Source organism: Ylistrum balloti, unplaced genomic scaffold (genome assembly GCF_031769215.1).
Source record: "Ylistrum balloti isolate Yb309-2 unplaced genomic scaffold, AGI_CSIRO_Ybal_v1 Utg370196, whole genome shotgun sequence".
In the NCBI taxonomy this organism is placed as follows: Eukaryota; Metazoa; Mollusca; class Bivalvia; order Pectinida; family Pectinidae; genus Ylistrum; species Ylistrum balloti.
Window position 1 is genome coordinate 497,501 of NW_026782173.1, and position 27,437 is coordinate 524,937.

The 27,437-nt window shown below is 34.5% G+C and overlaps 1 protein-coding gene and 1 pseudogene across 1 annotated transcript; one reads left to right on the forward strand and one right to left on the reverse strand.

Moving 5' to 3' along the window:
- Positions 1-4,170: 4,170 nt before the first annotated feature.
- On the reverse strand, positions 4,171-7,709 carry LOC132551431 (uncharacterized). Its single transcript, XM_060215568.1, has 6 exons — positions 7,644-7,709; positions 7,152-7,263; positions 6,722-6,757; positions 6,237-6,383; positions 5,555-5,715; positions 4,171-4,384 (listed from the first exon to the last, which is right to left on the reverse strand). The coding sequence occupies exons 2-6, from the start codon at positions 7,234-7,236 to the stop codon at positions 4,268-4,270; spliced, it is 546 nt and encodes a 181-aa protein (XP_060071551.1). The 5' UTR covers positions 7,237-7,263; positions 7,644-7,709; the 3' UTR covers positions 4,171-4,267.
- A 1,925-nt stretch (positions 7,710-9,634) lies between these two features.
- LOC132551380 (uncharacterized) overlaps positions 9,635-27,437 on the forward strand; it is a 100,344-nt pseudogene continuing 82,541 nt past the window's right edge.

The window sequence follows — 27,437 nt, forward strand, 5'->3', positions numbered from 1 at the left end:
GTGGCGTTCAATCTAATAGCATCATCCAGTTCGTCTAACTCAATCTGCCGGGTGTACACAAGTCTCATCTTGTGTAGCATGTTTTTGTGACTCTGAAATCACAACAATGAACATGACCCAGTGGGTGTCCTTGCGATTATACAGAAAATTCGATTTGGAATCTTATTTGTACAGGTGTTGTTGGCGGGTCATACCAATTCCAATTATATAAAGGCATTGCCGAATCCTTCATAACAACGTATGTTCTTTAATGATGCCATTTTGGTGCCTTGAAAATATCGAATTTTGATAAACTGGTGCTTATATTATACACCGAGACACTTTCTCGTGCGTCCCGTTAATCCGGACAGAAGAGTGCGTTTCCACAGGATTGATTGATAGAAAGTCCTTTGACTGATGTTGTTTCGGTTGTACATGTAATCATTCTTGACTACCAATTTCGCTCTGATGTGTTATTATATTTACAGCTAGCCTACTCGGTCTTTCAGTGTACATCATGTTGTGCTTTCGTAGGTCATAGGGTTAATGGAGGCAATTCCACGTTATACAAAATGTCTTTAACAACTTAAACTTCAAATGATGTCACATCGCCTACAAAGAGAAGACATCTTTGCGAAATTAGCACATATTGGACATGCTAAAGGGATACGACATGACAGTGGAGACAGATCCAGGGAAAAAGTTAGCCGCAGAACAGTTTTTTTTCTCTCCCTTTCTGGCAGTTCTAAGCTAGTTCACACTTCAAAGTAGTATACAATTTCCTGAGATCTCTGGTGACTGCTGAAACAGTCATCTTATTCAGACAATGGCAATTCAAAAGCCGAGCACTTCAAGCCTTTAATCAGAATCTGGAGCAATGTACTTGGGCTCGTCAATAATTAACTTAAAACGTCGTGGAAGCATTCAGTGTAAATGAAAGATGTATGTATACTAGTAAGTACGAAATACATTGACAAGAAGAATCTTCAAATGTCACAATGACTTAAGTCAGATGACGTGCTGTAACATATATTGAAACAAATGCATACAATGAACAATTCAATATATATATTTTATCTATTTTTTGTATGTAAGGTACATGTATGTATCACACACACATTGTATACTCAACATCGCCCTATGTAGAATATGAAGTACATCCTAAATGATTTACACTTTGTGTGTGACTACGTTGTAGTAGACATCTTGTTCGTTACATATACATGTAGCTTTTTCCGCAGCCGCTATTACCTTTTGTACATGTACATTCAATATATCTTTCAGTTATCTTAGAACAAAATTTAATTCTAAAAGAAAGTTACACTGTAAGGTGGCTTTGAACCATGCTTGCTATGAGAAGTTTTATTTCTCTAACAAATCATGATAATTTTGTTATCTAGACCTGAAACCATGACAACATACACGTACCGAATGTTGCAGTCAAAAATAATGAGTGTATTAACCTGTGTCACATAACGCAAGAAACTGATGCGTTAAAGGGGGGACAACTCTGTCTTGTTGACACGGAAATGCTCATCATTGGGTTTTATACCACAAGCATTCCAGCACATCTGATAGGTAAATACACACATATTCAAAAGTTACGTGGTCTTCAACGTATCGGGGTTGACGTTCTTCAGAATGGTCTATATTTGTATTTTCTTATTGTAAAAAAAGGTCTTAGGTTTGCTTGCCCGAAGCAATATAAATGATAATGTAATAATAGGTTAGTCAGGCATGAGGTAAATAATGTAAACATGTATTCATATTAAAGCAGAAACAGCCTATTTGTCGATAAAAGCGCGATGTCAAGGGCAAGAAATTGAATGACTCTGTATCGTGGTAAGGGTTCTGCCGCGTATTCAAAACTGAAGTACATGTATATCAAACTGATTACTTATATTTTAAATGAAAATATCAATCTCTGAAAACAATAAAATGCAGTCTTAATTAAAAAATATCCTGTATAAATTTGCAAAATTCATCATGCAGTCCTTTTGACTACAATATAAGTTTGTGTCTTTAACAGCGAACGTGATTCAAATCGCCTGCACTCATCCCAATCTCAAAATGTGATACCGCGATCAAAACCTCATTCTGATCTCCAGGAGTTACTTCCCTTCGTTTCAATCGGTCAGTGTAGCTAGACAGCAGATGGAGGACAGAGAATGTCAAAACTATCACCTTAACACGTGAACCATGTCAATCTCACTCACATTCAAAAACATCAGCAACCAGCTAAGTTGGTGGGTTAAAAATGTATGCAAACAAAATATATATGGATATGTAAGAAAACAACAAATATGTAAACATTATTTATTGCAAACAAAACTAAGTCACATTAGAAACACTATATTATAGATAAACCAGGGACGTAGATAACCTGGATAAAAGTACATCTATTGATATGACAGATAATTTCACAACCAACCTGTAATAATATTTTATCACAATAAAGGTATATATTAGTATGAAAATAGAAATTGATAATCAATATAAAACTTATTTTACAACAAACATTCGACACATCGTTAATAATATTGCGATATCACAAACATCGTTGGTCTTGATGATTAATAGTCGACTACAAAATAAATTGTAAAAATGAAATAAACTTATTTTTGAAATATTGATTCTTGAAAATGACAAAAAAAATATTTTGATTCGATCTTAAAATTTCAAAATTCACATAATGCATGCGTCTTTGAGAAGAGTATTGTAACAGATAAATGAATTTAAACTACGGACAATTCTTTCTGTAACTACAATTTTTAGAAATAAACATGATTAAGATTATAAACAGTATAAAAATGGATTTCATTGTATATTATGGTATTTGAACATTTTGGACAAAGTCAAGGTTAGCATGACGTGTAAATTGCATAATAATACACAGAAATGGAATGTTTACAGTAAATGTCAACATAAAAAGCTTATAGTAAAGTAAAAATTAAATATTTAAAGGTATTTAACCATATTCAAAATATAAATGATAATACATTTAATTCACAAATTCAAATATTCATTGAATAATCTGTCCAAACACAGACCTGAACATGAATACAATTTTCCTGTAGATCCAGTTTGAATTATTGGTATCATGTATAGACAACAGAATTCAAGCGGTGCAATGTTCAAAGGATCATACAAAAGGGGTTCACAAGAGAAAAACATTCTTCCTCACAGCAATATAATATGTCTTTAAAATATTTTGAAGAATGATCATTGTTCTTGTTATTTCTGAAACTTTTTTATTTTAATGTACTTATTTAAATTATCCCTTTAGAAGCATTTTTGCTAATACAACAATGGTGTTGATCCAAATTTGATTCAGTTTCTTTTACATACTCTCATCTTTAAAACTGATGTGTGCTCCTCTCAACAACACAGTGCATATCTTCTCTTTGTCCTAAGTATAATCAGGAAATATCTAAGGAACTAAGGAAAGAAACCAACTTAGATTCATAGGAGACTCATCCTTCCTCCATAAAAATAATAGGTCAGTTTTTTTAACTTTTAGAACTCGTCCAAATGCTGCCTTAAGTCTACGATTTTGTTAAAAAGTTATTCTAATCAGAAGAATTTCATTTTTTTACTTAAGTTTATATATGGGTGGTGCTGTCTGTCAAACAGATATACCCACAGTAACACAACATTGCATAATCAAATTATATTCTTGATTCAAAATCACCACTGCATTTCCTTACAAAATGGCAACAAACATGACATGGCGAGAGCCTTTCACATCACTATCACATTAGCTCATCCTAGGAATATTTGGGATTTCAAATAAATTATACGCAGTACTTAAACAAGGCTGACATAACTTCAATCAAACATTATAACTTACTCTGCAAAATACATCATTATGGTGCAAGAGCTGCTGTACTGTGAGATAATAGTAGTTCAATTATTTTACTTAATCTGAATTCATTAGGGTAGTACTTAGTTATGAATGTAAAATTTAACACTGATTTTAACAGTAGATAGTTAATTAAAATATATAAATGTATCAAAAACTAGGCTGTAGATAAATATTACATACTCATTGATTTTTACAATATACACACAACATTTAACAATATTACTTGTTATCTCCCTTTGATCCATTTTCAAATTTCTTCCAAATCATTCTAAAAAAATTTTTGTGTATTTATGAAAAAGTCTACATCCTAGTCATTGAAAGTGGTATTATGCATTAACACATTTATGGAAAGTACAACATGAAATGACAGCTATATAGAGTGTGTGTTGTAATGTCATATTTCAAATTGGTCTGGTATACGCTTCAAAGTTCATCTCTTCCATGTGCCAGAGATTCCCGGACAGGTTTCATCATTTTCACATTCTTTCCAAAGTGGATGTCGAAGTTGTCTGTGTCATCATTATAGACAATCTTGCCCTTCTGTAATGTGTATAGTTATATCCTCATTAGCATGTTTGATGTTTCTTGGGAGACATTAAAACTACAATAACTTATACCAAAATAATTGTTTTAGGAAAAAATTCTCTACTGTTCCTAATATATCATAATAGTATAATATCTAGATTGAATTTACAATTTTTTCCATGGACATCTTAACCTACATAGATCTCTGATACACATTTCTGTTAAATAATCAGGACCTTTGATACCATGATTTCTGTTATATAACCAGGACCTTTGATACCATGATTTCTGTTATATAACCAGGACCTTTGATACCATGATTTCTGTTATATAACCAGGACCTTTGATACCATGATTTCTGTTATATAACCAGGACCTTTGATACCATGATTTCTGTTATATAACCATGACCTTTGATAACCTGATTTCTGTTATATAACCAGGACCTTTGATACCATGATTTCTGTTATATAACCAGGACCTTTGATACCATGATTTCTGTTATATAACCAGGACCTTTGATACCATGATTTCTGTTATATAACCATGACCTTTGATAACCTGATTTCTGTTATATAACCAGGACCTTTGATACCATGATTTCTGTTATATAACCATGACCTTTGATAACCTGATTTCTGTTATATAACCAGGACCTTTGATACCATGATTTCTGTTATATAACCAGGACCTTTGATAACCTGATTTCTGTTATATAACCAGGACCTTTGATACCATGATTTCTGTTACATTCATAATCAATATGATTTGAAAAGCAGATACAATGGCATTCCAAGCCAACCTTTACAAAATTGTGTACTTCTAAAATGTAATTCACAATCTTTTTAATGATTTTAAAGAATTTTTGAATGTCTTGAAGCGAAAATGTATATTCAAATGTATATTATTTGTAGATATCTAGCTTACCTTGTAATAAATGAGTTCCCTGATCTGAAGATCCTTAATAACATATTGATCCACATTATATTTGAATTATGAAACTTCATCAACAAACCATTGTTTAGTGCATTACAATTGTTTAAAGGCATGTGTCATTCCAAACAGTACAACGTACTTCATCAATTCAATAGCAAAAACCACATTGTTATCTAGGATCCTCTTTTTCTCTGTCAACTGAGCAAACCAGACCTACATTTCTAGTGTTGGTTATGTTTGAATACTTACTTTAGGATCATATTTCTCCTCCTCCTCCTCAACTGCTCCTCCACAGGCAAATGTCTCTTTGTTGCAGATAATGTGAGCGATGTGCAGGTAGGAATGTCCTTTACGACTTTTCTTGCTATAGTAATCCTTTAATACATACACCAAGTCTTGTTGGTGACTATCTACAAACAAAATTGGAATCCTGGTGTTAAACATACAATTTTTTTTCTGTAATAGTACTAACACGCTGAAAAATTGTAAACTAAAAAAAAGAACACACACAAAAAGAGAACCTGCAATGTTTATTACAACACTTGTATGTATACAGTCTGATTGGTCACACAGTGCTTGATATTTTTTCATCAGGCATTCAAACGGCTGATAAACATGGGAAGTACTTCCCTTGATAGAAATGTCACAATGGCATACTGTCACAATGAAGCAGACACATATTTTTTTCATATCGTTTTCACAACAGCAGTCCTATTTTTAAAGGAAGTGTATATCTGAAATGTCATAGATTTTAAAGGTAGAATCTCCACAAGAATAATGAATGGTTATATTTAGGTTTAAAGTTTTGAAAATTTGAAACCATGAATCAAAGCTCCCGAGAGAAATAGATTTTACCAAGTGATCATTAATCTAGATAAAGTATATTTTCTAGAACTGATGTACCAGGATTTCCAAATTTGTACAAACTTACCCATTAAGTGTTCACATGCTTTAACAAGCTTTTTTGCGCTATACTCGTAAGATTTGAAGTAATCCTCATGACAAATCGCTTGTAATGCATGCCTGACTCTCATCTCCATTTTCTCCGAGGTGTGATACTGTAATCTCCCTGAAAGCTCTGCAAGTGACATAAAATATATGAAAATATTGATTTCCTGTAAATGTTGCCAGTCCTTGTTGTTATAAATATTATAATTAATATCTATTTTTGTGAACTAACTAAAATTTCTAAATACATTTATTAAGATAAACTCTGTTCTACCATGCATAATTCATGAACATGTAAAACCTCTTTCAGAAACAATGTAAATATGTCACACTATTTTCTGACAATGTGTACCTAGAACTACTTTTTTTTATTTTGCAGAGTACATGTATGTGAATGTCAGTATAATTGTTTGATGGAAATTGCATAACTGTTCAAGTGATTAGAAATAGTTTTATTATTCACATTACCTTTTACTGTGGCCTTGCATCCAACACAGTACATCTCTGAAAAAAGCAAAACGTCACAATTTATAACAGGGATTGCATAACGTACAATGTAGTATTGTAGTGTACACTGTACCAAGCACCATGTACATCGCACAGATGTAACAAACATCCACATGTATCATTTCTGATTATAGTGTCCATTGACTTCCCTAATCCAAATATATACACATACGTATACATGCATTTGTCACAATCGACCATGACTGTAAATTACACTGTCAATACATGTACATACATTTTAGTTGATTATATATTGACAAATTCTACATTGACAAATTCTATATTTCAACAAAATTTAGGTCCGTGCATTATCTGGCCATCAGCTTGTCACGAAAGCAGACATGCTGATGCTAGTGTTTGGTTTATCAGCTGATCATACAGACAAGCTTACCTTCAGATAGGTCAGCAGGAAATCCCTTGTGTGCTACAGCAACATGCACACATACAGCTGCGAATACCACAAGGAATTTGCGCATTTTCTCCGTACTGGTATGCTGTCGTACCTTGATTGATGAAAAAAACATTTATATTGTAACACCAGGGACGTCACTGGTAACACTAGGCTAGCTGTGGTGACCACTCCGTGACAGACACGTAGCGTCTAGTTACCGGAAGTGTTGTTATACAAAATTTTGCATCAAAGTCAATGAGATGTTTTACCTAATAGCGGGAAACATCAAGGACGTATAATACAGATCTGTATTGAAATATAAAAAATCTAGTTCAACAAAAATGCAACGTAAAACCCTAACTTTACAGGATAATTGTTCACAAACCTTCAATATCTACAACTAAAATCATCAATGGGTAGATTACGATAGATTTCCGAAATTCTAGCATTGGAAAACCCTATACAGCAGTTCAAATAGGATAATTGGCATACCTATAATGCCCGGTCGGTTTGTTTACAGATTGAATTAAGGTTTCACAATGGTATTTCCATTTAGTAGTACGTCACGCTTTAAATTCGCTACCAGTAACAGTATAATCCCGGGAGACGCTTAGGACGGACCTGATCAAGTGTCGACCACTGTGCTATTTACACAAGTGCACGTTTCACTGAATATCATAGATTTCAAACATAATAATGATCACTACAATATAAGGTTCCCTTCGTTCCAGTTGGCAGGACACATTATATATAACTAATAATACCCGAGCCCCATTCTGCTTCACTGTTCACCAACTTCAAGGAATGCTGCATTCAATCACAAATAATTACGTTTAAAATTTATGGGTTTGGAAAAAATGCTTTGTCATTTTAAAGGCGGGGTTTGCACAATGTATATGTTAATACAACCAGGGACGTATATGCCTGCCATATACGTCCCTGATACAAAATCAAAACCAATTCATTGTTGCCGTCCATTACCTGACTACACCACTCTATACATTATGTATACCCTGTTTGAGCCTTTATTTGATAATGTTGATTGTAAATGTTGTCACTGCACTTTATGATTCTAATCTAGCCTATGTATTCCTATGTAAAGTCAATGTACATAGAGTAACTATACAAAAGCTGCCCATCGTACATCGATTTTAACGATAACGTTTATGCTAAATGAGACTGAAGTATCAAATAGAAGATTGATAGCTATAAAAAAAGACGGCAGTTTGTGCCTAGACGTATAAAAACATAATGTATTTCACTGAATTGTACAGATTTAATTCCGATGATAGGGGTGATGCTCCAGCGGTTAAAAAGAATGAGAGTTCATAACCGTGAAATTGTAAAAAGGATAGATGAAACACAATTTCGTTCAGATTACAATATATAACATTGATGCAAATAAGCTGAACTAATAAGAGAGCCTATACATTTTGAAAAGTGTCTGTATATATATATATATATATATCCAGATTGCTACATCTTTCATACTCTAAGGAATATTTCCCAACGTTTGTTCTGACTCTTTGTGGGTATGTTTTTGTTGGAGCTGGTTCTTAAGCTACTTCTCTCTGTAACTTTATTCCATGGTGTGTAAATATTATTTGTGACTTTATGATACATACATTATCATATATGTCTCAACTATTTCTTCCCTTTTCCTACGAAATGTGAGTGTTGTCCTAATTTTTTTTAAACTTTCATCATAAATTAGGTTTTTCATTCCAAGAAATGGCTTTGCTACTCTCCTCTTCACACATTCTATGCTCTCGATAGCCCTGATTTTGACAGGGGGAAAATTGAACTTGAAAGTCCAAGTGGATTCTAATGAGTATTTTGTATAAATAGGTAAAGGAATTTCTGTACAGGAAATTTCTACACCTTTCATACTCTTAGGAATATTACCTAACGTTTGTTCTGAATCTTTGTGGGGAAGTTTTTTTGGAGCTGGTTCTTAACCTACTTCTCTCTGTGACTTTATTCCTTGTACCTCAATCAGAAATTTCTTACTCAAATTATATGGTATTATCGTTTATGATTCCGAATGTAGGAGCCAGGACAAATATTCTTCACCATTCACATCCATTTGGGACTGAGAGCGTTTCGGCATCAAGTGAGAATGTATCAAGACCTGAACATTTGATGCCAGATATTAATCTCTGTCATTAAAACACGGATACCGCATTGGAGTATTATTATTTATTTGAAAGAAAGAAACATGATGTTGTCTTTTCGTTTACAGTTTAAAGCTGTCATTTCTATTGACTATAAATTGTATACAATTGTATGCTAGTGTATATTGATATACTATACATGGTTTACATGAATATTTTACCTGAAACAATAACTGTGTTATACATTAAATAAAAAGTCTACATTGGAATAATAGATTGTTAAAAAGGTGACGTTGTAGCACATTTCTATATAAATTTGGTATCTGAATATGCACAACAAAAAGCAAATTGCAACGGTCGATAACGGCAATGGGTTTTTATTATGCTATTGACTGCCATGTTACCAAATCTGCTCACCATCTTTTTTTTCTTCTAGAAATAAGAAGTGTTCACTTCCGGATAGGTATTGCGACAGAATACCATAGAACGGAATTTTATAGACGGACAGCAACATCCTTACCCGATGGTGTTTGTACTCGTGTCCTATCGATGTAAACTGTGTCGTCATCTTCTTAAAACCAGTTATTGTCATGGATATCCTGAAAATCTCCATGATATGATATCAATGACAATAGTATGATATCGACGACAGCAGTAACAGGAATGATATACTACGAACTTGCAGGTATATCATTTGACATTTTAAGACATTTCTGTTTAACAATGTATAAACACTTTTTATTGTTAAATAGCCGTACATTTACATGTATTGTTGTTTCCTAATAAACCACGATAATACAACGCTGCTAATAACGCCTCCCACATCTTGCACATAGTATTACGTAAATCGTGTTTGACATGTTCATATCCTTCGTAAAGTTAATTTATACATTCATAAACATTTTAAGACATAAACTTAATATGAAATCGAAACATCACACAACAAATAGAGTTTCAAGTTTAGAAAATGAAATTTTAAAGATATTGTTTTTGACCGTCTTTAAAACCATCTCACCGAAGGCTACTCCTTCTGTAAAATATATTCATATTTTTTTTTATCTAAATGACGTGATCTCCTGTTTCAAAACGACGTTTCCGCTGTATTATGTTTTTCTAAGATAGAATTGCAGTTTCAGAATAAAATAGATGTTTTGTGGATTATCATCAGAACACAAACACTGTGATGATGTTTGAATAAGCTCTGGTGTCTGTCCAGACCGTGTAGAATCACCATCCCTAAACCATACATAAAATCTTTATCTTGATAAAAGAATGGAGAAGTGAAATGTTCCTTTTACCGTATCCGGTTTTATAGTAATCAGTCTTTAGTATCGTCTAAATCACATACATATTTGTATCAGTTTCACAAATAACTTATGATATCTACAGGAGAGTTCTTCTGTTGCAAACAAATCCTGTACTTTAGCATTGTATTTTTCGACATATTCAATGCAAATTATATAATAAGTTAATAGGACGCAATTTATAGCGCATGGCAATAGAAGACTGTAATATCTCCAGGATTAAAAAGAGAAAAAGTTATCCATAAACCTGAAGCCGCTTATTTTCCCAAACACCTGATTTCATTATCTTTGTTCTTTTTCAGGTCCATGCAAATCTTTTGTTTATTATTTATCCTAGTTTTATCAAACTGTATATGATGATTTTGTAGACATGTTGATATTTTCGTTGTTGTTGCAATACTTTAGATCCCTAGCATCATTAACGAATCTTAATAGGACGAGGTGTCTGTAGGGAGCAGTTTCATCTGGCTATGATATTTACATTTCTTGTATTCAGTTCATATTGTATACCCTCGTTAACTTGATGTTGTCGCAATGCTTAATATACTCTACACCTTTGTATACTTAATAGATTTACAATTGCTTCAAATTGTAGAGTTTACAGGTCACCCATCAGTGGTCAATTCAATTGTTGCCCAGACAGTGGGACAAACTGTCGATATTTACTGTAATTTTGGATATATACTTAAGGGTGATCCCCAGAGGACATGCATTCGGAACGGACAGTGGACAGACGTCAATACTGAGTGCACATTCTTATTAAAGGTGTAAAAGGTCATATTTAAATCATGACGAAGACATAGAATACCTGATACATTCATGCATATAAAGAGTACATCTTTTAAGAAATTTGGCATTTTCAAAGTCAATATATGTAATTTACAACCAGTATTGAAATGTATTGTTGTCATTGCAATATATAAAGAAGTACATATCAGAATTACACCAATAAGAAATGTAAATGTAGACTGGCTACCAGCCCCTGAGTTAGGTAAACCAATATCTCGCTGCTTTTGTTTGCTATCTAAAAGCTTATCTAATCTCTTATATTATGAGATCACAACTGCAAGTCTAAATAATTCTATAATTTAAACATCCCCTTTTTTTCTTCATATTTTGTATGCCTTTCATCCTGTTTACATATCGGTATGTCCTTGTTATTTCTGAAAGGACTTTTGAATACCACATCAAAATAAAACGAGTATTTGATAAGACACACAATGAATTCACAAACAATACATGAAATTGTCATTTTTGAAGATTTATTTCCTGCCCTCTTTACAATCATTGTAGAAAGGATGTCTCGGGTTGAGGAGCTCAAGGATCTTTCCTGAATTTTACAATAATACTGAAACGTTTTGGTTTAAAACCAAATTTTCATAACTTTATCAGACTTTTCTTTCATATAATGGATTTTTATAATTAAGACTTTTCACAAATTAGTCAATATACCTATTCCTATTGTTACGTTTCTTCTCATAATCATTTTAATACAAGGTAACCGGTAATAAGTATTTATATATTACTACAGTATTTAGAATGTGGAAGTATCTATCCTAGATGCTCATTCAGAAAAAAAACCTTATCAACAGATGTCAATAGATTATTTTGGAATTAATAGAAATTTTCGATTAAGAAACATTTGCAACATATTTAAAATTATTGGTGTTATATTGTAGTAAGACTGATATTGATCAACACATTATCAATAATTCAGTAGTATCCAATGTAAACGAAAATTTTTACTTAACGTTTATTAAAGAGAGGTTACTCTAAATGGCTTGGATAGGAATTGAAATAACGGTTACATCAGCAAGTTAACCATGTAATTGTCCCGTGTGGTTAAATCATCTAATTTTGGAAGGATGCACCCATATTAATTGTTGAATATTGGCTATGGTCTTTAACATAAATCTAGTACCACGGTACAAATATATATTTAATTACAAACTACAATTGTAATTGGTAATCGGTATGTATATATTGCTATATCTTAAAATATTTTCTTCCAATGTTTATTTCAGATTAAGATATGGTATTAAGCAATATGGAATGTTCAATACATGTTACTTGCAACGGGTGTGAAATTGCATTGATGTCATAACAATAAGTAATATAATGAACTACTCTTTAAAATTACGTCAATAATGAGTGTTATTTGGATAAAGAAATACTCCGCTGCTTTTGCCTTCAATTCATAAGCTTATCATCCCTGTGGAACTGAAAATAAGACCAAGTAGTCTGATTAATTCTATAATTTTAATATTCCATTGGCCAGCTTAATCCTGACGGTATGTCTACGATAAGTGAGGTGGCAGGGGATGTGTTTTTATACTTCTTCCGTATAAATATTTCTTTTTTTCCATATTTGGTTTCCTTTTCATCCTGTTGACATATCTGTATGTTCTTGTTGTTTCTGAAATACCATGAATACCATATCAAAATCAAACGATTATTTGATAAGATACATAATGAATTCACGAACAAAACATAAAGTTGCAATTTTGTAGAATTTATTTCATATCCTCACTGCATTCATTGCAGAAATGATAGTCAGGGTTGAGAAGCCCGGGAGCCTTCCTAAATTTATAATAGTATTGAAACATTTCGGTCTCACATCGTACTTTCATTAATCAATCATACTTTTCCTCATACATATACAGATCTGAAATAGTCATAATTTGTCAAAATCTTTTACCGAATCCCAAACATAGGAAAACATATTTGAAGATTTTACTATTAAAATATATTTTAAGATTGTATTATGGTATTTATTATTCTCTGTTTACTTTGAACTTTATTTTCAAAATTTACTTTATTTTATTTCCAAATATGCCACGTTGTAGAAAGAATTATTACAACTATGACCGAGTTCAAATTGCATGATAGCAACAGAACGGTACGTCCATTTCAGTAAGCTTATAAATGTTGTGTTGTTGAGAAATATCATTAATGACCTTAGTTATAACTTGTTATACACAGTTCTATATTTCTTTAGTAAAGATACACCAGCAAAAATAAATGTAATTGAGTTTCAAAATTATTTCTGTAAAAGTTACATCTATCATCAGTCTACTTTTTCTGTTTGTTTCCTAATTCAAAATTTAGTTTTCCTATAATGATTCCCATTTTTGTTGCATTGTAGGTTTTTAATCTTCGTCTAGTTCTGAAATTTTTATTCTCTTTTCTATTCTTGTTTTTAATTCCTTTGTTTGTTTTATTTTTGTTTTAAAGTATCATTTAGGTGTCTGCAAAACAATTTTTCTATGATTACAATTTCTAACCTCCTTTTAATTTTGTTACCTTGTTCGTAGTTATGAATTGTTCCTAATTCTTATTCTTCTCAGATTTCAAATGATAACATTGTTGATATGTAACCTGGTGTTGAAAGTTATTTCATTTTCTCATTTTACATACACAGGATGTTTACATTACCAATGGTATTAATATGATATGCGTTACTATCACTAAGGAAATGGTCTGAAGAACAAAATCAATATGACAACTGAGAAGCATCAGCTGCTATACAGCTTAGTTTACACGATTAGCACATTGAAAAAACAAGCAAATTCAAATATTCTATTCAAGGTAAATTATTTGTCCAGTTTCTAGCTGCATCAGTAGATGGCCTTGTAACACGCTTCATCAGTGGATGGCCTTGTAACACGCTTCATCAGTGGATGGCCTTGTAACACGCTTCATCAGTGGATGGCCTTGTAACACGCTTCATCAGTGGATGACCTTAAAAGCCGATTGTATTTGAACGTTAGACTACTGGTTGCAATATCCATTGTTATATCTTAACCATTCATTCTCTTTACTTTTCCATAGTGAATAAATTCCAAATGTTTTCCCCAGAACAATGATTACCGGACAACAGCTCGAAATTGGCTGCTTACATGTATGTCACAGCTTATTACTGTTCGGTACTTCCAGGTCGTTACTCGAAAATTTCCGCCTTTAAGCGATAGTGACTCAACTTCAAAATTTGTTAAACATTCTGTGCGAATAAATAGAGAAAAGGGTAGATCCAGAAAGACAGTATAAGTCATGTTCTTTCAACCAATGTTCTATTGAGTATAATGATTATAAATAGAACGTAATTGACACTTTATTTCAGAATTAAAGTTGGTGAAATCTTGCTGTCTTATCATTTATATGTATCTGTCACCATTCATTTTCTTAGATATCAACGGTAGGAAATATAACTAAACATATGTAGACTGGATTTTCGGTCAACATATGTTATGTTGAACCCACGGATCAAAATGTTACCTTCGGCCTTCGGCAACTGTTCTGTCCTCTGGTTTATTGCATGATGATGAAAATATGTATAGTGTTGACCTAACTGCACTTTTATGTCACTCTCTTATCCTTCTGAGCTCCCAGGAGTTACTTCACATTGTTTCACTCTGATAAGCTGGACTAAGAATGTTACTCTTTCTGCCCTCTCTAGAGTCTTTAGTAAATGAAAACCAATTTAAGATCCAGTTTTTTATAGATAAAAACAAGTTTTACACAGATTTTATCATCACTTCGTGTCTAGACCAGTTTTAAAGAAGGACATTTTTGAGGGCCATTATTCTATTTATCGGAATGACTGATGATATCTTAACAAAGTTGTGCAACAATTATATCGATACACAAACATAATTTGAACAAAACAAAAGCATCAAATGAAAAACTGACATGTAAACAGAATCTAAATTCTATCTTCTTTTTTCTACAAGTTTGTTAATTTCATCATTGACGAAAGATGCCCCAGTAGTTCACAACTAAATTTATTCATTTGCAATGCTATTCGTCTTTCATTGTAAACAATGTATACAGCCGCTTTAGTTTCAAGAAGGCAAGTTTTGTTATGAATTAAAGGAATTCACAGCCTTGAAAAGGAAACAAATCCGCGCATGAAGAGTTTATTTTCACATCTCAATGCATTTTTAGAACTTTTTTATGTCAATCTGGAATTGTAGGAGAAAATGCAGCCACACCGATCCTATACAGTTTTCAGGGAATCATATATTTGGTTTGGTTACCAGTGGAAGCAACGCTTTTATGGTACTTCCGGCCGAGAATGTTGTATCATGTGTCGGTTTCCGACTTACTTACAGCATGGTTCCAGAACATTCCACCAGTAGCGCACCAACAACTCTGTCACCACCAGGTAACTATACACACCATGTAAAACACCCACATCTCTGTCACCACCAGGTAACTGTACACACCAAGTAAAACACCCACATCTCTGTTGCCACCAGGTAAACACCTACATCTGTGTCACCACCAGGTAACTATACACACCAAGTAAAACCAACGTCTCTGTCACCTCCAGGTAACTATACACACCAAGTAAACAACCACATCTGTCACCTCCAGGTAACTATACACACCAAGTAAAACAACAACATCTCTGTCACCACCAAGTAACTATACACACCAAGTAAAACACCCACATCTCTGTTACCACCAGGTAAACACCTACATCTATGTCACCATCAGGTAACTATACACACCATGTAAAAACACCCACACCTCTGTTACCACCAGGTAACTATACACACCAAGTAAACACCCACATCTAGGTCACCACCAGGTAACTATACACACCAAGTAAATACCCAAGATCTTTGTCATCACCAGGTAACTATACACCAGGTAAACACCAATATCTAATTCACCACCAGGTAACTATACACAACACGTAAAACACCAACATCTCTGTCACCACCAGGTAACTATACACACCAAGTAAAACATCCACATCTATGTTACCACCCACATTTCTGTCACCACCAGGTTACTATACACACCACGTAAACACCCACATCTCTGTCACCACCAGGTAACTATACACACCAAGTAAAACATCCACATCTCTGTCACCACCAGGTAACTATACACACAAAGTAAAACACCCACATCTCTATTACCACCAGATAAACACCTACATCTATGTCACCATCAGGTAACTATACACACCATGTAAAAACACCCACATCTCTGTTACCACCAGGTAACTATACACACCACGTAAACACCCACATCTATGTCACCACCAGGTAACTATACACACCAAATAAATACCCAAATCTATGTCACCATCAGGTAACTATACACACCAACTAAACCACCAAGATCTTTGTCATCACCAGGTAACTATACACCAGGTAAACACCAATATCTAATTCACCACCAGGTAACTATACACAACACGTAAAACACCAACATCTCTGTCACCACCAGGTAACTATACACACCAAGTAAACATCCACATCTATGTTACCACCCACATTTCTGTCACCACCAGGTAACTATACACACTACGTAAACACCCACATCTCTGTCACCACCAGGTAACTATACACACTAAGTAAAACATCCACATCTCTGTCACCACCAGGTAACTATACACACCAAGTAAACATCCACATCTATGTTACCACCCACATTTCTGTCACCACCAGGTAACTATACACACTACGTAAACACCTACATCTCTGTCACCACCAGGTAACTATACACACTAAGTAAAACATCCACATCTATGTCACCATCAGGTAACTATACACACCATGTAAAACACCCACATCTCTGTTACCACCAGGTAACTATACTCACCAAATAAACACCCACATCTATGTCACCACCAAGTAACTATATACACCAAGTAAATATCAATATCTAATTCAACACCAGTTAACTATACACACCAAGTAAAACACTCACTTCTATTTCACCACCAGATAACTACACACACCAAGTAAAACATCAACATCTCTCTCACCACCAAGTAACTATACACACCAAGTAAACCACCCACATTTCTGTCACCATCAGGTAACTATACACACCATGTAAAACACCCACATCTATGTCACCACCAGGTAACTATATACACCAAGTAAATATCAATATCTAATTCAACACCAGTTAACTATACACACCAAGTAAAACATCAACATCTAATTCTCCACCAGGTAACTATACACACTTATTAAAACTCCTGCACGTTCCTGCATACTCCTATGATTTGTTTTTTTTTTTTTTTTTTTGTTTGTTTGGTTTTTTTTGTAAATTGTTTCTTATGCTTTATTACGTTGTACCTTACATTTTAAAGTCTTAAATACTACAACGATTATTGTATCACTACTGTACACACATACATGTACCTGTCGATGTCGTAGGCTTTCCTCCACATACCTTTCATCAAATTAGTTTGCTTAATGCTTAGGACGTATTACTTATTTGTGTAAGGTATGCTTTAGTTTTTGTGATTTGTACGCGTTAAAGACTCCACCAATAGCAATGATTAGGTTTTGATATGTGCTGTGTCTTGGTGGGAAAGGCTTATGTACAGTTTTTCTTGTCCCTTTTTAGAATGGTCTTTCTGAAATTACCTGCACTATATCTGAATCGTTGTTTGATGTTGATTAACTATCCCTCCCCATCGCCTCCTCTAACTTACCAACACCTCACCAACGTACAATATACAATTTAGTTTACATCCCTAAATTCATTTTTCATTTTATTCTAATAAGCACGATGACGATAAGTTATTTTTATTTCATAGACCTTCATCTCCACCTTTGGCTGGCAGGACAGCTTCATGCTGCAACCAAGGAATTTGAAAATCTTGATGGTACACGTGTGGACCTGAGTGAAATGGATATTGCCAAAGATTATACAAGCCTGTGTTACGATCCATTCCTCGGTGGTGCTATAGTAGTTTGCGACGCCGAGTACTGCCACACGTACTGTGCTATCCAATAATGTTTAAAATAACTGCACAACATCATAAACCATAACCTTGGTTTAACAACGTCAGGAAAACTGCAGACATCATGATATTGTGCGGTTATAACTAACACTATGAGGCCGTGACGTCACAACTTATATTTTAATGTTTCATATAATAGTGTAAAGACATAACGATTTCAGGCGCCTTTGGACTGCGTGTGACGTACGTAATATTAAAGTTAACACATTTGTAAATCATGTATTCCCTGTAGGATAATCACCAATACCTGGACAGGTAATACGCGAGATAACAACAGCGACACCTACGGTGAAGAGCAGTATTTAAAAGGTGTTTGGTAACGTCCATTTTATTTTCCAAATAAACAATTAACAAATTAGCTGGGGCCGCTGCTTTATTCACACGATCTAATCGTTGTTGTAACTTAAACAAAACATGCTAAATTTCACTGCAGTTCAGGTGATCGTTCTCCATATATACATATCTTCTAAGTGTGACAAACAAGCCTATGCTAAAAAATAAATGCCAATGAGATACATTCTGCGGCCATAAGGTGATAAGTCTTATTTTTAAGCGACTCTGATAATTTTTTTTCTTTAGTTTTCGACAATTGTTTTCAATCCAATTCTTACAAAGTAGTACATATATGATAATTTAATAAATGATTCAAATTGTGCATCATTACCATGGCTTGTTAATTCAACAACAACAAAAAAAACCATTAAACTCTGCATTTGAATAGAAATTTCACGTTTTTATTAAATGAAGCACACATACAGATCTATATATACAACAACTTCAAATAAATGTTTGTATAAAAAACTTTCTTGCAAATATTGAGTTGAGAAACGCCTGACAAAACGAAAATGGGTTGTACGAAAACGCTCATATACCACAAATTTCCTCCACTGGGCCCCGCTCCTCTGACCCCAAAAGCCAAGACCCCCTATTTACACAAAATTGATTCCCCTTTACACAAGAAAGCTTCTGGCCATATCTAGGCAAAATATAATCATTCCTACAGGAAGAGTAGGATTTCAAATCATTTGATTTATTTCCTTTTCGGGCCCTGCCCCTCAGGACCCAGGTTGGTCAGACTTGCCCTTTACACAAGATTGAGTTACCATCCAGTAATGATGCTTCTGGCCACATTTTGGCAGAATCCAATGATTCCTACAGTAGAAATAGGTTTTCAAATAATTTGCTCTCTTGGGCCCCGACCGTCTTTCTCCAGGGGGCCGAGACCCACCAGTTATATAAAATTGAATCCCCTTCACCTAAGAATGTTTCTGAACAAATTTTGACAAAATCCTTTAACTCCTTCTGGAGGATTTTAAAGAATGTGCTCTGGCCCAAGAGGGTCGAGATCAACAATATATGTAAAACTTATTCTTTTTCAGCAAAGAGTGTTTCTGACCATATTTGGGCAAAATACAATCAGTTGGAGGGGGATGGGGGTGGTCAGACCCTTCATTTGTACTCTTTAAGTCCTTTTCCACCAAGGATGCTTCTGACCAAGTGTAGTAAACATTTGGCCATTTGTTTTTGACTAGTAGCGATTTTTAGAAAACAAAGTTGACAGACCGACGCTGGGCGCCGGACGCCAAGCCAGCACATAAATTTACCAGTCCTTCGGACCGGGTCAGCTTAAAAAAGGTAAATAACAGAAAAAAGTAATAGCCAAGCAATAGCCTTATCTTCTCAGTTTCTCATACAGTCAATACTTTAGTCCTAACAAATTCAATGTCAAAGGTATTTCCATTTGAATAAATAAGTGAACGTTGATGTTTGTTGACAAAACGGGAACTTAAATACATTTTTGAATATCAGTAAGATATATAATATGCATAAATGTATATACAACTGGTCTGAATATCATTATTCTGTATTACTTCCGGTTGGTGCAATCAACAGATCAGCTGTAAACATGCAAAAAGATACTTCATTTATAGTTTTCCTTCTTGGGAAAGCTTTTGCTGACAACAAGAAAAAAAGATTTCATTATGTTACAATAATGAATACATGGGACAAATCAGTGCTTTGCTTAAAGATTTTCGGTGTAAAAACGATATACAGCTGCATACTTCACATTCACATTGGTGTCCACTCATACAATATATAAACTAGTTCATTAATGATACACTAACATGTTAAACTACATATGTATTGCTTGCTAATCACACCTATTTGATATAAAACGAAAAATATCTACTTGAAACATGATATTACAGGATATACGATTTTCAATCGAGGCCTTCTCCCGGTATAACTTGGATAATTGTCCTAAAAACTAACAATTAAAGCATGGAATTTTCAAACAACAGATAAAAGAAATAGTCAACATATCAAAACTGCACACTAGCGTTGCCATTACCTTCCATTATGTATATATTTTTTGGTGTAATCGATAATGACGGAAACAGTTTTATTTTAGCACGCGCCCTATCCACTTTGAAAGCAATATTATCTTTCTATTGAAGATATTGAAAAACACTGTTAGATATCAGTTCTTTGTCTGCTTCTTTGGTTTTTGTGGATTTTTTCTACTGGCAGGTTTTTTCACCTGTGAAAAATTTTAAGATCGCTATTATTGGTATTGAAGATTGGAAATATATTTCCGTATGGAATAATTCTTTAGCGTGCATCGTCACACTTTTTTCATCGTGACGTCAACGTCAGGTATACACAGCTTGAACAGTGTTGAAGTTATAACAATTTACATTTTCAATAAATGTTGCAGGATAAATGGCCAGTGTTAGGAGATATAAACTGTATTTCAGCCGAAAGCTCGCCATTGTTGTGTTCCTTTATGCTCACCAGAAAACAGCTGATATATGTATCATAAGGCACTGACCATGTAATCTCTCTTCATATGAGAGTTCCTCACTTAGTGCGGTTACGATCAATGTAATATCTCATATAACATTCCTTCCGCCTTAGAACAAGAGGCTAACGACATCCAAATTTTTTCTAGTTATTCATTACAAATGGCACCACTAACTAATGTCACAGAAATGCCTCTTATACAATAGTACATTTGTACTTGTATACTCAGACATGAAATGTAAACCAAATAGCGATGATTTTACTAAAAAAAATAATACGTTTATTTTTAAGCTTGGTTTTTTATATGGCATGACAGCAAGTCAAAATTTTCTTTGTTAGTTTTCATATTTAAAATGAAATTATTGGAAACATTAATCATTACTTTTATCACGCACGATGAATTAGATTAGTCCATTTCGGCATTTTTTCCCATGTGTTCATAACTGTCCAGTACATTAAGCCGTGACGTCATGACGGCAGGTTGAAGTACCGTTTCGGAACACTAGTCTTATTCTCTCTGTATATTTTCACTGCATGCCCTAGTTTCTTCAAATTTGAATTTGAATTAAGATTACGTTGTCATGTCGACAGTTTCGTATTTTACCCGCATCTGGTTGATAACCGTGATGTTTATTTAGACAGCCGTAAATGTTTGTAAACACAGCAAGCAGACCAAGTTGTTGGTTTTTGTAGTTATACAATTGAGAAGAAAAATAACAATAACATTACAGAACTTAACAGTATACAAAACAGAGACCGTTGTCGGGCACTGATAGAAATTTGTCATTACGAACATCGTAACACAGATGTGCGTGGCCATGGTGCCAATTCACTGACGTTATGTCAAAGACTGCTCCGCTTGATGTTGTTAATTGTTTAGTTTTACTATTTAAAGTTCCATCCACCCAGAGAAGAATGGCCATACCTTTAACAAAAACAAAAAAAAAAAAAAACAACATACGAACAAGAAAACTATTTCAAATCTACAACTCTTGCAATTGGTGCCCATATATATGTAATGTCTCTGTCAAGCATGTTTATCAATACATAAGGGACATCGAGTCGTAAAAGCAGCTTGAAAAGCAAACTAGACAGGCAGAAAGTATGAAAAACACACAAAAATATCAACGTAACGAATTGTGAAATCAGGCCAGGAATTATGGGTTAAGAGGAATGATACTAATTAAGATGTTTACAAATTTAATGTGAAAATGTATCGTTTTCATGGTTATTTTCGCCGGGATGATATTTTCGCCTGTCGTAAAATATTGACGCGAGAAATAAAACGACACATGTAAATATTATTTGCAATATAGTAAAACTGCAACTAAATCGTGTTGTTATATCATTACTGTCACTAGTCTCCAGTTAATCAACATACTTCGATAACTACAATTGATTGAGCAAAACATATGGTATGTTACATTAATAACTTATAACATAGTACAGTATAATAGCATTCAAAGCATCAATCATCATTATCATTATTGTGAATCACCGTAGTGCTTGACTGTTCGGCAATTATGTGATTAAAACATTATATCTGTAGCAAAATTCGCGAAAAAAAATTTTAATTCTTGAAAAGTTGATTCTGTCGTATCAAATTAAAATAGCTAAGAATTTGACTCTCAACATAACTGACTATTCGTTGTTTACTGTTTAAGACGACGGTATCATCAACAATGTGAAGACTAAAGTTCATACAAGTCGTCAAGTAAAAACTGGGACAACCAGGTACCGTACAACTAATTAGGGTTATATTAAGCACAAACTAGAAACGAACACCCTTCAACACGAATTTAGCATCGAACGTTGTATCATACTGCAGCGACTCGTCATTGATTTTAAAGGTCAACAAAAAAGTAGGGAAATCATATAAGAGAGGTTAGGCAAAGTCAAAGTTTCGCTAACATGTTTGAATACAGACACTGGTTAATTCGTTCATTAACAAGTTCACACAAGTGGCCCTTCACGTTTATTGGAAGAAAGAAAGATTATATCGCTCAACCGGTTGCACAGTAGTAGCTGGACGGCGTAACCGCAAAAGAATTAATCGAGCAGATTAATAGGAATAGAGATCACTAACCCCATCATACAATTACTTGTATTGATATTAATAAACGAAGTATGTAGTATACATTTCTATGGTGTTTCTCGTTTTTGAATAAACATTTTTGACCATGTAACGCTGTTTTCTGGCTTTCCTATTCCACATTGATTTAACAAAACCAAAGTTCCAAATGTAACAAAAACTCGTTTGAAATTATCAGTTTGATCTTTATCTTTGTTTTAAATCACGCGACTAAGTTAACAATACGTGTAACAAATTATTTATTACAAACATTTTGTGTGAACTTTTCATTTTCAGTTGTAAATAAGCTGTGTGTTAGTCATACATGTCTATTTATTTTAACGTAATGCTCACGGACTAAAACGTATTACTCCGAGGGTAATTCATTACTGACGACTTCTATTCACTTGAATGTTTGAATGCTTTACAAACATAACGGACACAGTGATAAACATGGGCGCATTAGCCATCTATAAGATAGCCAATTTCTCTCATATCCCGCCATATTGGATAGAGTTTGCCCATGTAAGATAGTTTTGTAAGAAAATTCTATCTTACATGGGCAAACACGTGCGCGGAGTAATCTGTGTTCAGGGGAGACAACTCTTACAGCGTCGTCTGCTTGTTTACATCGATCTGTCAGATGTCATCTGTCATCGTCCTGTCAACAAACAATATTCAATCGAGATTTAAAAAAGTTAGATGTTCAGACATTTATAGAGGACCAGGAAAATGAAAATACACTGAAGAAGACTGCTTCACATGTAAAACGTTTGAAATGTTCAAATGTTCCACCACCCAAACGTCGTCGAATCATGGTGATCGAGAGCGACAGCGACTAGGAATAGGAGATCGTGTGACGTCACGCCTTGAATTTATGGAATTCCTTTGACTATGGTGACGTCATGTCAGCGTCACAGTATTTTGAAAAAATGTTAAAACAGTAAAAAGATACATTGATATATTTCTTAAAATGATCAAATATGTGATTTTGATGATAAAACTATATGTTGAATTATAAAAATCCGTTCCTTGTTGATTTCATTGAAGTATTTGACGGAACAATTTCTTTTCGCGGATGTTTACGTACACATACTATATAATCACATAGAGATCATTTTTGTTTTTTTTTTCATCTGCGAATAATATATTCATCCTGCAATATACCGAAAAATGGTTTAAAATTTGACAGCAAACTGAAAGTTCGCAAAATATGGATATGATCGTTAACAATATCCAGTTCTTTTTTTTTTATAAAAACCTCGGATTATAAAAATGAGAAAAATGAAGATAATGGTCGATCGACTGTCCTTTTCCCAAAATTTTAGTAAAGATATGAGAGAAAAAGACTCTTTCATTATGTGTGTATGTAGGATAGGGATATTCCACCCTCGGGGTTATAAAATATGGTAAAACCCTCGGCAGAGCCTCGGGTTTCAACATATTTTGTGACCCTCGGGTGGAATATCCCTAACCTACATACCGGCAAATGAAAGAGTCTTATGATATCTGCTTAATGCAGATTGCAGTATGGTGATCTGACAGTGATATATCAGCTGGTGGTAAAAATGAAATCAATGTTTTCCAGGGTGTGTATATATATCTGTGAGAGAGATGTTGATGTAGATATGGTTTTTTATTGGTGTGTATAGTTACCTGGTGGTGACAGAGATGTAGGTGTTTTACTTGGTGTGTATAGTTACCTGGTGGTAACAAGGATGTAGGTGGTAACAGAGATGTGGGTGTTTTACTTGGTGTGTATAGTTACCTGGTGGTGACAGAGATGTAGGTGTTTTACTTGGTGTGTATAGTTACCTGGTGGTGACAGAGATGTAGGTGTTTACATGGTGTGTATAGTTACCTGGTGGTGACAGAGATGTAGGTGTTTTACTTTGTGTGTATAGTTACCTGGTGGTAACATAGATGTAGGTGTTTTACTTGCTGTGTATAGTTACCTGGTGGTGACAGATATATAGGTGTTTACATGGTGTGTATATTTACCTGGTGTTGACAGAGATGTGGGTGTTTTACATGGTGTGTATAGTTACGTGGTGGTGACAGATGTAGGTGGTAACAGAGATGTGGTTTTTTATTGGTGTGTATAGTTACCTGGTGGTGACAGAGATGTAGGTGTTTTACTTGGTGTGTATAGTTACCTGGTGGTAACAGAGATGTAGGTGGTAACGGATATTTGGGTGATTTACATGGTAAGAATAGTAACCTGGTGGTGAATCAAATAGGTGTTTTTATTTGGTGTGCATAGTTACCTGGTGGTAACAGAGATGTAGATGTTTTACATGATGTGTATAGTTACCTGATGGTGACATTGATGTGGGTGTTTTACATGATGTGTATAATTACCTGGTGGTGACAGAGATATAGGTGTTTACATGGTGTATATAGTTACCTGGTGGTGACAGAGATATAGGTGTTTACATGGTGTATATAGTTACCTGGTGGTGACAGAGATATAGGTGTTTTATATGGTGTGTGTATAGTTACGTGGTGGTGACAGATGTAGGTGGTTACAGAGATGTGGGTGTTTTACTTGGTGTGTATAATTACCTGGTGGTAACAGAGAGGTAGGTGTTTTCTTGGTGTGTATAATTACCTGGTATTCACAGAGATGTAGGTGGAAACACAGATGTTGTTGTTTTACTTGGTGTGTATCGTTACCTTGTGGTAACAGAGATATAGGTGTTTACATGGTGTGTATAGTTACCTTGTGGTAACAGAGATGTAGGTGGTAACAAAGATGTGGGTGGTAACAGAGATGTGGGTGTTGTATTTGGTGTGTATAGTTACGTGGTGGTGACAAAGATGTCGGTGTTTTACTTGGTGTGTATAGGTACCTGGTGGTAACAGAGATGTAGGTGTTTTAATGGTGTGTATATTTACCTGGTAGTGACAAAGATGTAGGTGGTAACAGATATGTGGGTGTTTTACTTGATGTGTATAGTTACCTGGTGGTAACAGAGATGTAGGTGGTAACGGATATTTGGGTGATTTATATGGTGTGTATAGGTACCTGGTGGTAACAGTGATATGGGTGGTAACAGATAAGTGGGTGTTTTACTTGGTGTGTATACTTACGTGGTGGTGACAGAGGTAGGTGGTAACAGAGATGTGGGTGTTTTACATGGAGTGTATAAGTAACTGGTGTTAACAGAGAGGTAAGTGGTAACGGATATTTGGGTGATTTGCATGGTGTGTATAGTAACCTGGTGGTGAATCAAATGTGTGTGTTTATTAGGTGTGTATAGTTACCTGGTGGTAACAGAGATGTGATTGTTATAAATGGAGTGTATAGGTACCTGGTGGTAACAGAGATGTATGTGTTTTACTTGGTGTGTATAGTTACCTCCTTGTAGCAGAGATTGAGGTGTTTTCATAGTGTGTATAGTTACCTGGAGGTGACAGAGATGTAGGTGTTGACATAGTGTGCATAATTACCTGGTGGTAACAGAGATGTGATTGTTTTACATGGAGTGTATATGTAACTGGTGTTAACAGAGAGGTAAGTGGTAACGGATATTTGGGTGATTTACATGGTGTGTATAGTAACCTGGTGGTGAATCAAATGTGTGTGTTTATTTGGTGTGTATAGTTACCTGGTGGTAACAGAGATGTGGGTGCTTTACATGGTATGTATTGTTATCTGGTGGTCACATGCATGTGCGTGTTTTACTTGATGTGTATAGTTACCTGATGGTAACAGAGATGTAGATGTTTTACATGGTGTGTATAGTTATGTGGTGGTGACAGATGTAGGTGGTAACAGAGATGTGGGTGTTTTACTTGGTGTGTATAGTTACCTGGTGGTAACAGAGATGTGATTGTTTTACATGGAGTGTATAGTTAGCTTGTGGTAACAGAGATATTTGGGTGATTTACATGGTGTGTATAGTAACCTGGTGGTAACAATGATGTGAGTGGTAACGGAGATGTTTTTGTTTTACATGGTGTGTATAGTTACCTGGTTGTGACAGATGTAGGTGGTTATAGAGATGTGGGTGTTTTACATTGTCTGTGTATAGTTACGTGGTTGTGACAGATGTAGGTGGTTATAGAGATGTGGGTGTTTTACTTGGTGTGTATAGTTACGTGGTGGTAACAGAGATGTAGGTGTTTTCATGGTGTGTATAGTTACGTGGTGGTGACAGAGATGTAGGTGTTTTACATGGTGTGTATAGTTACCTGGTGGTGACAGAGATG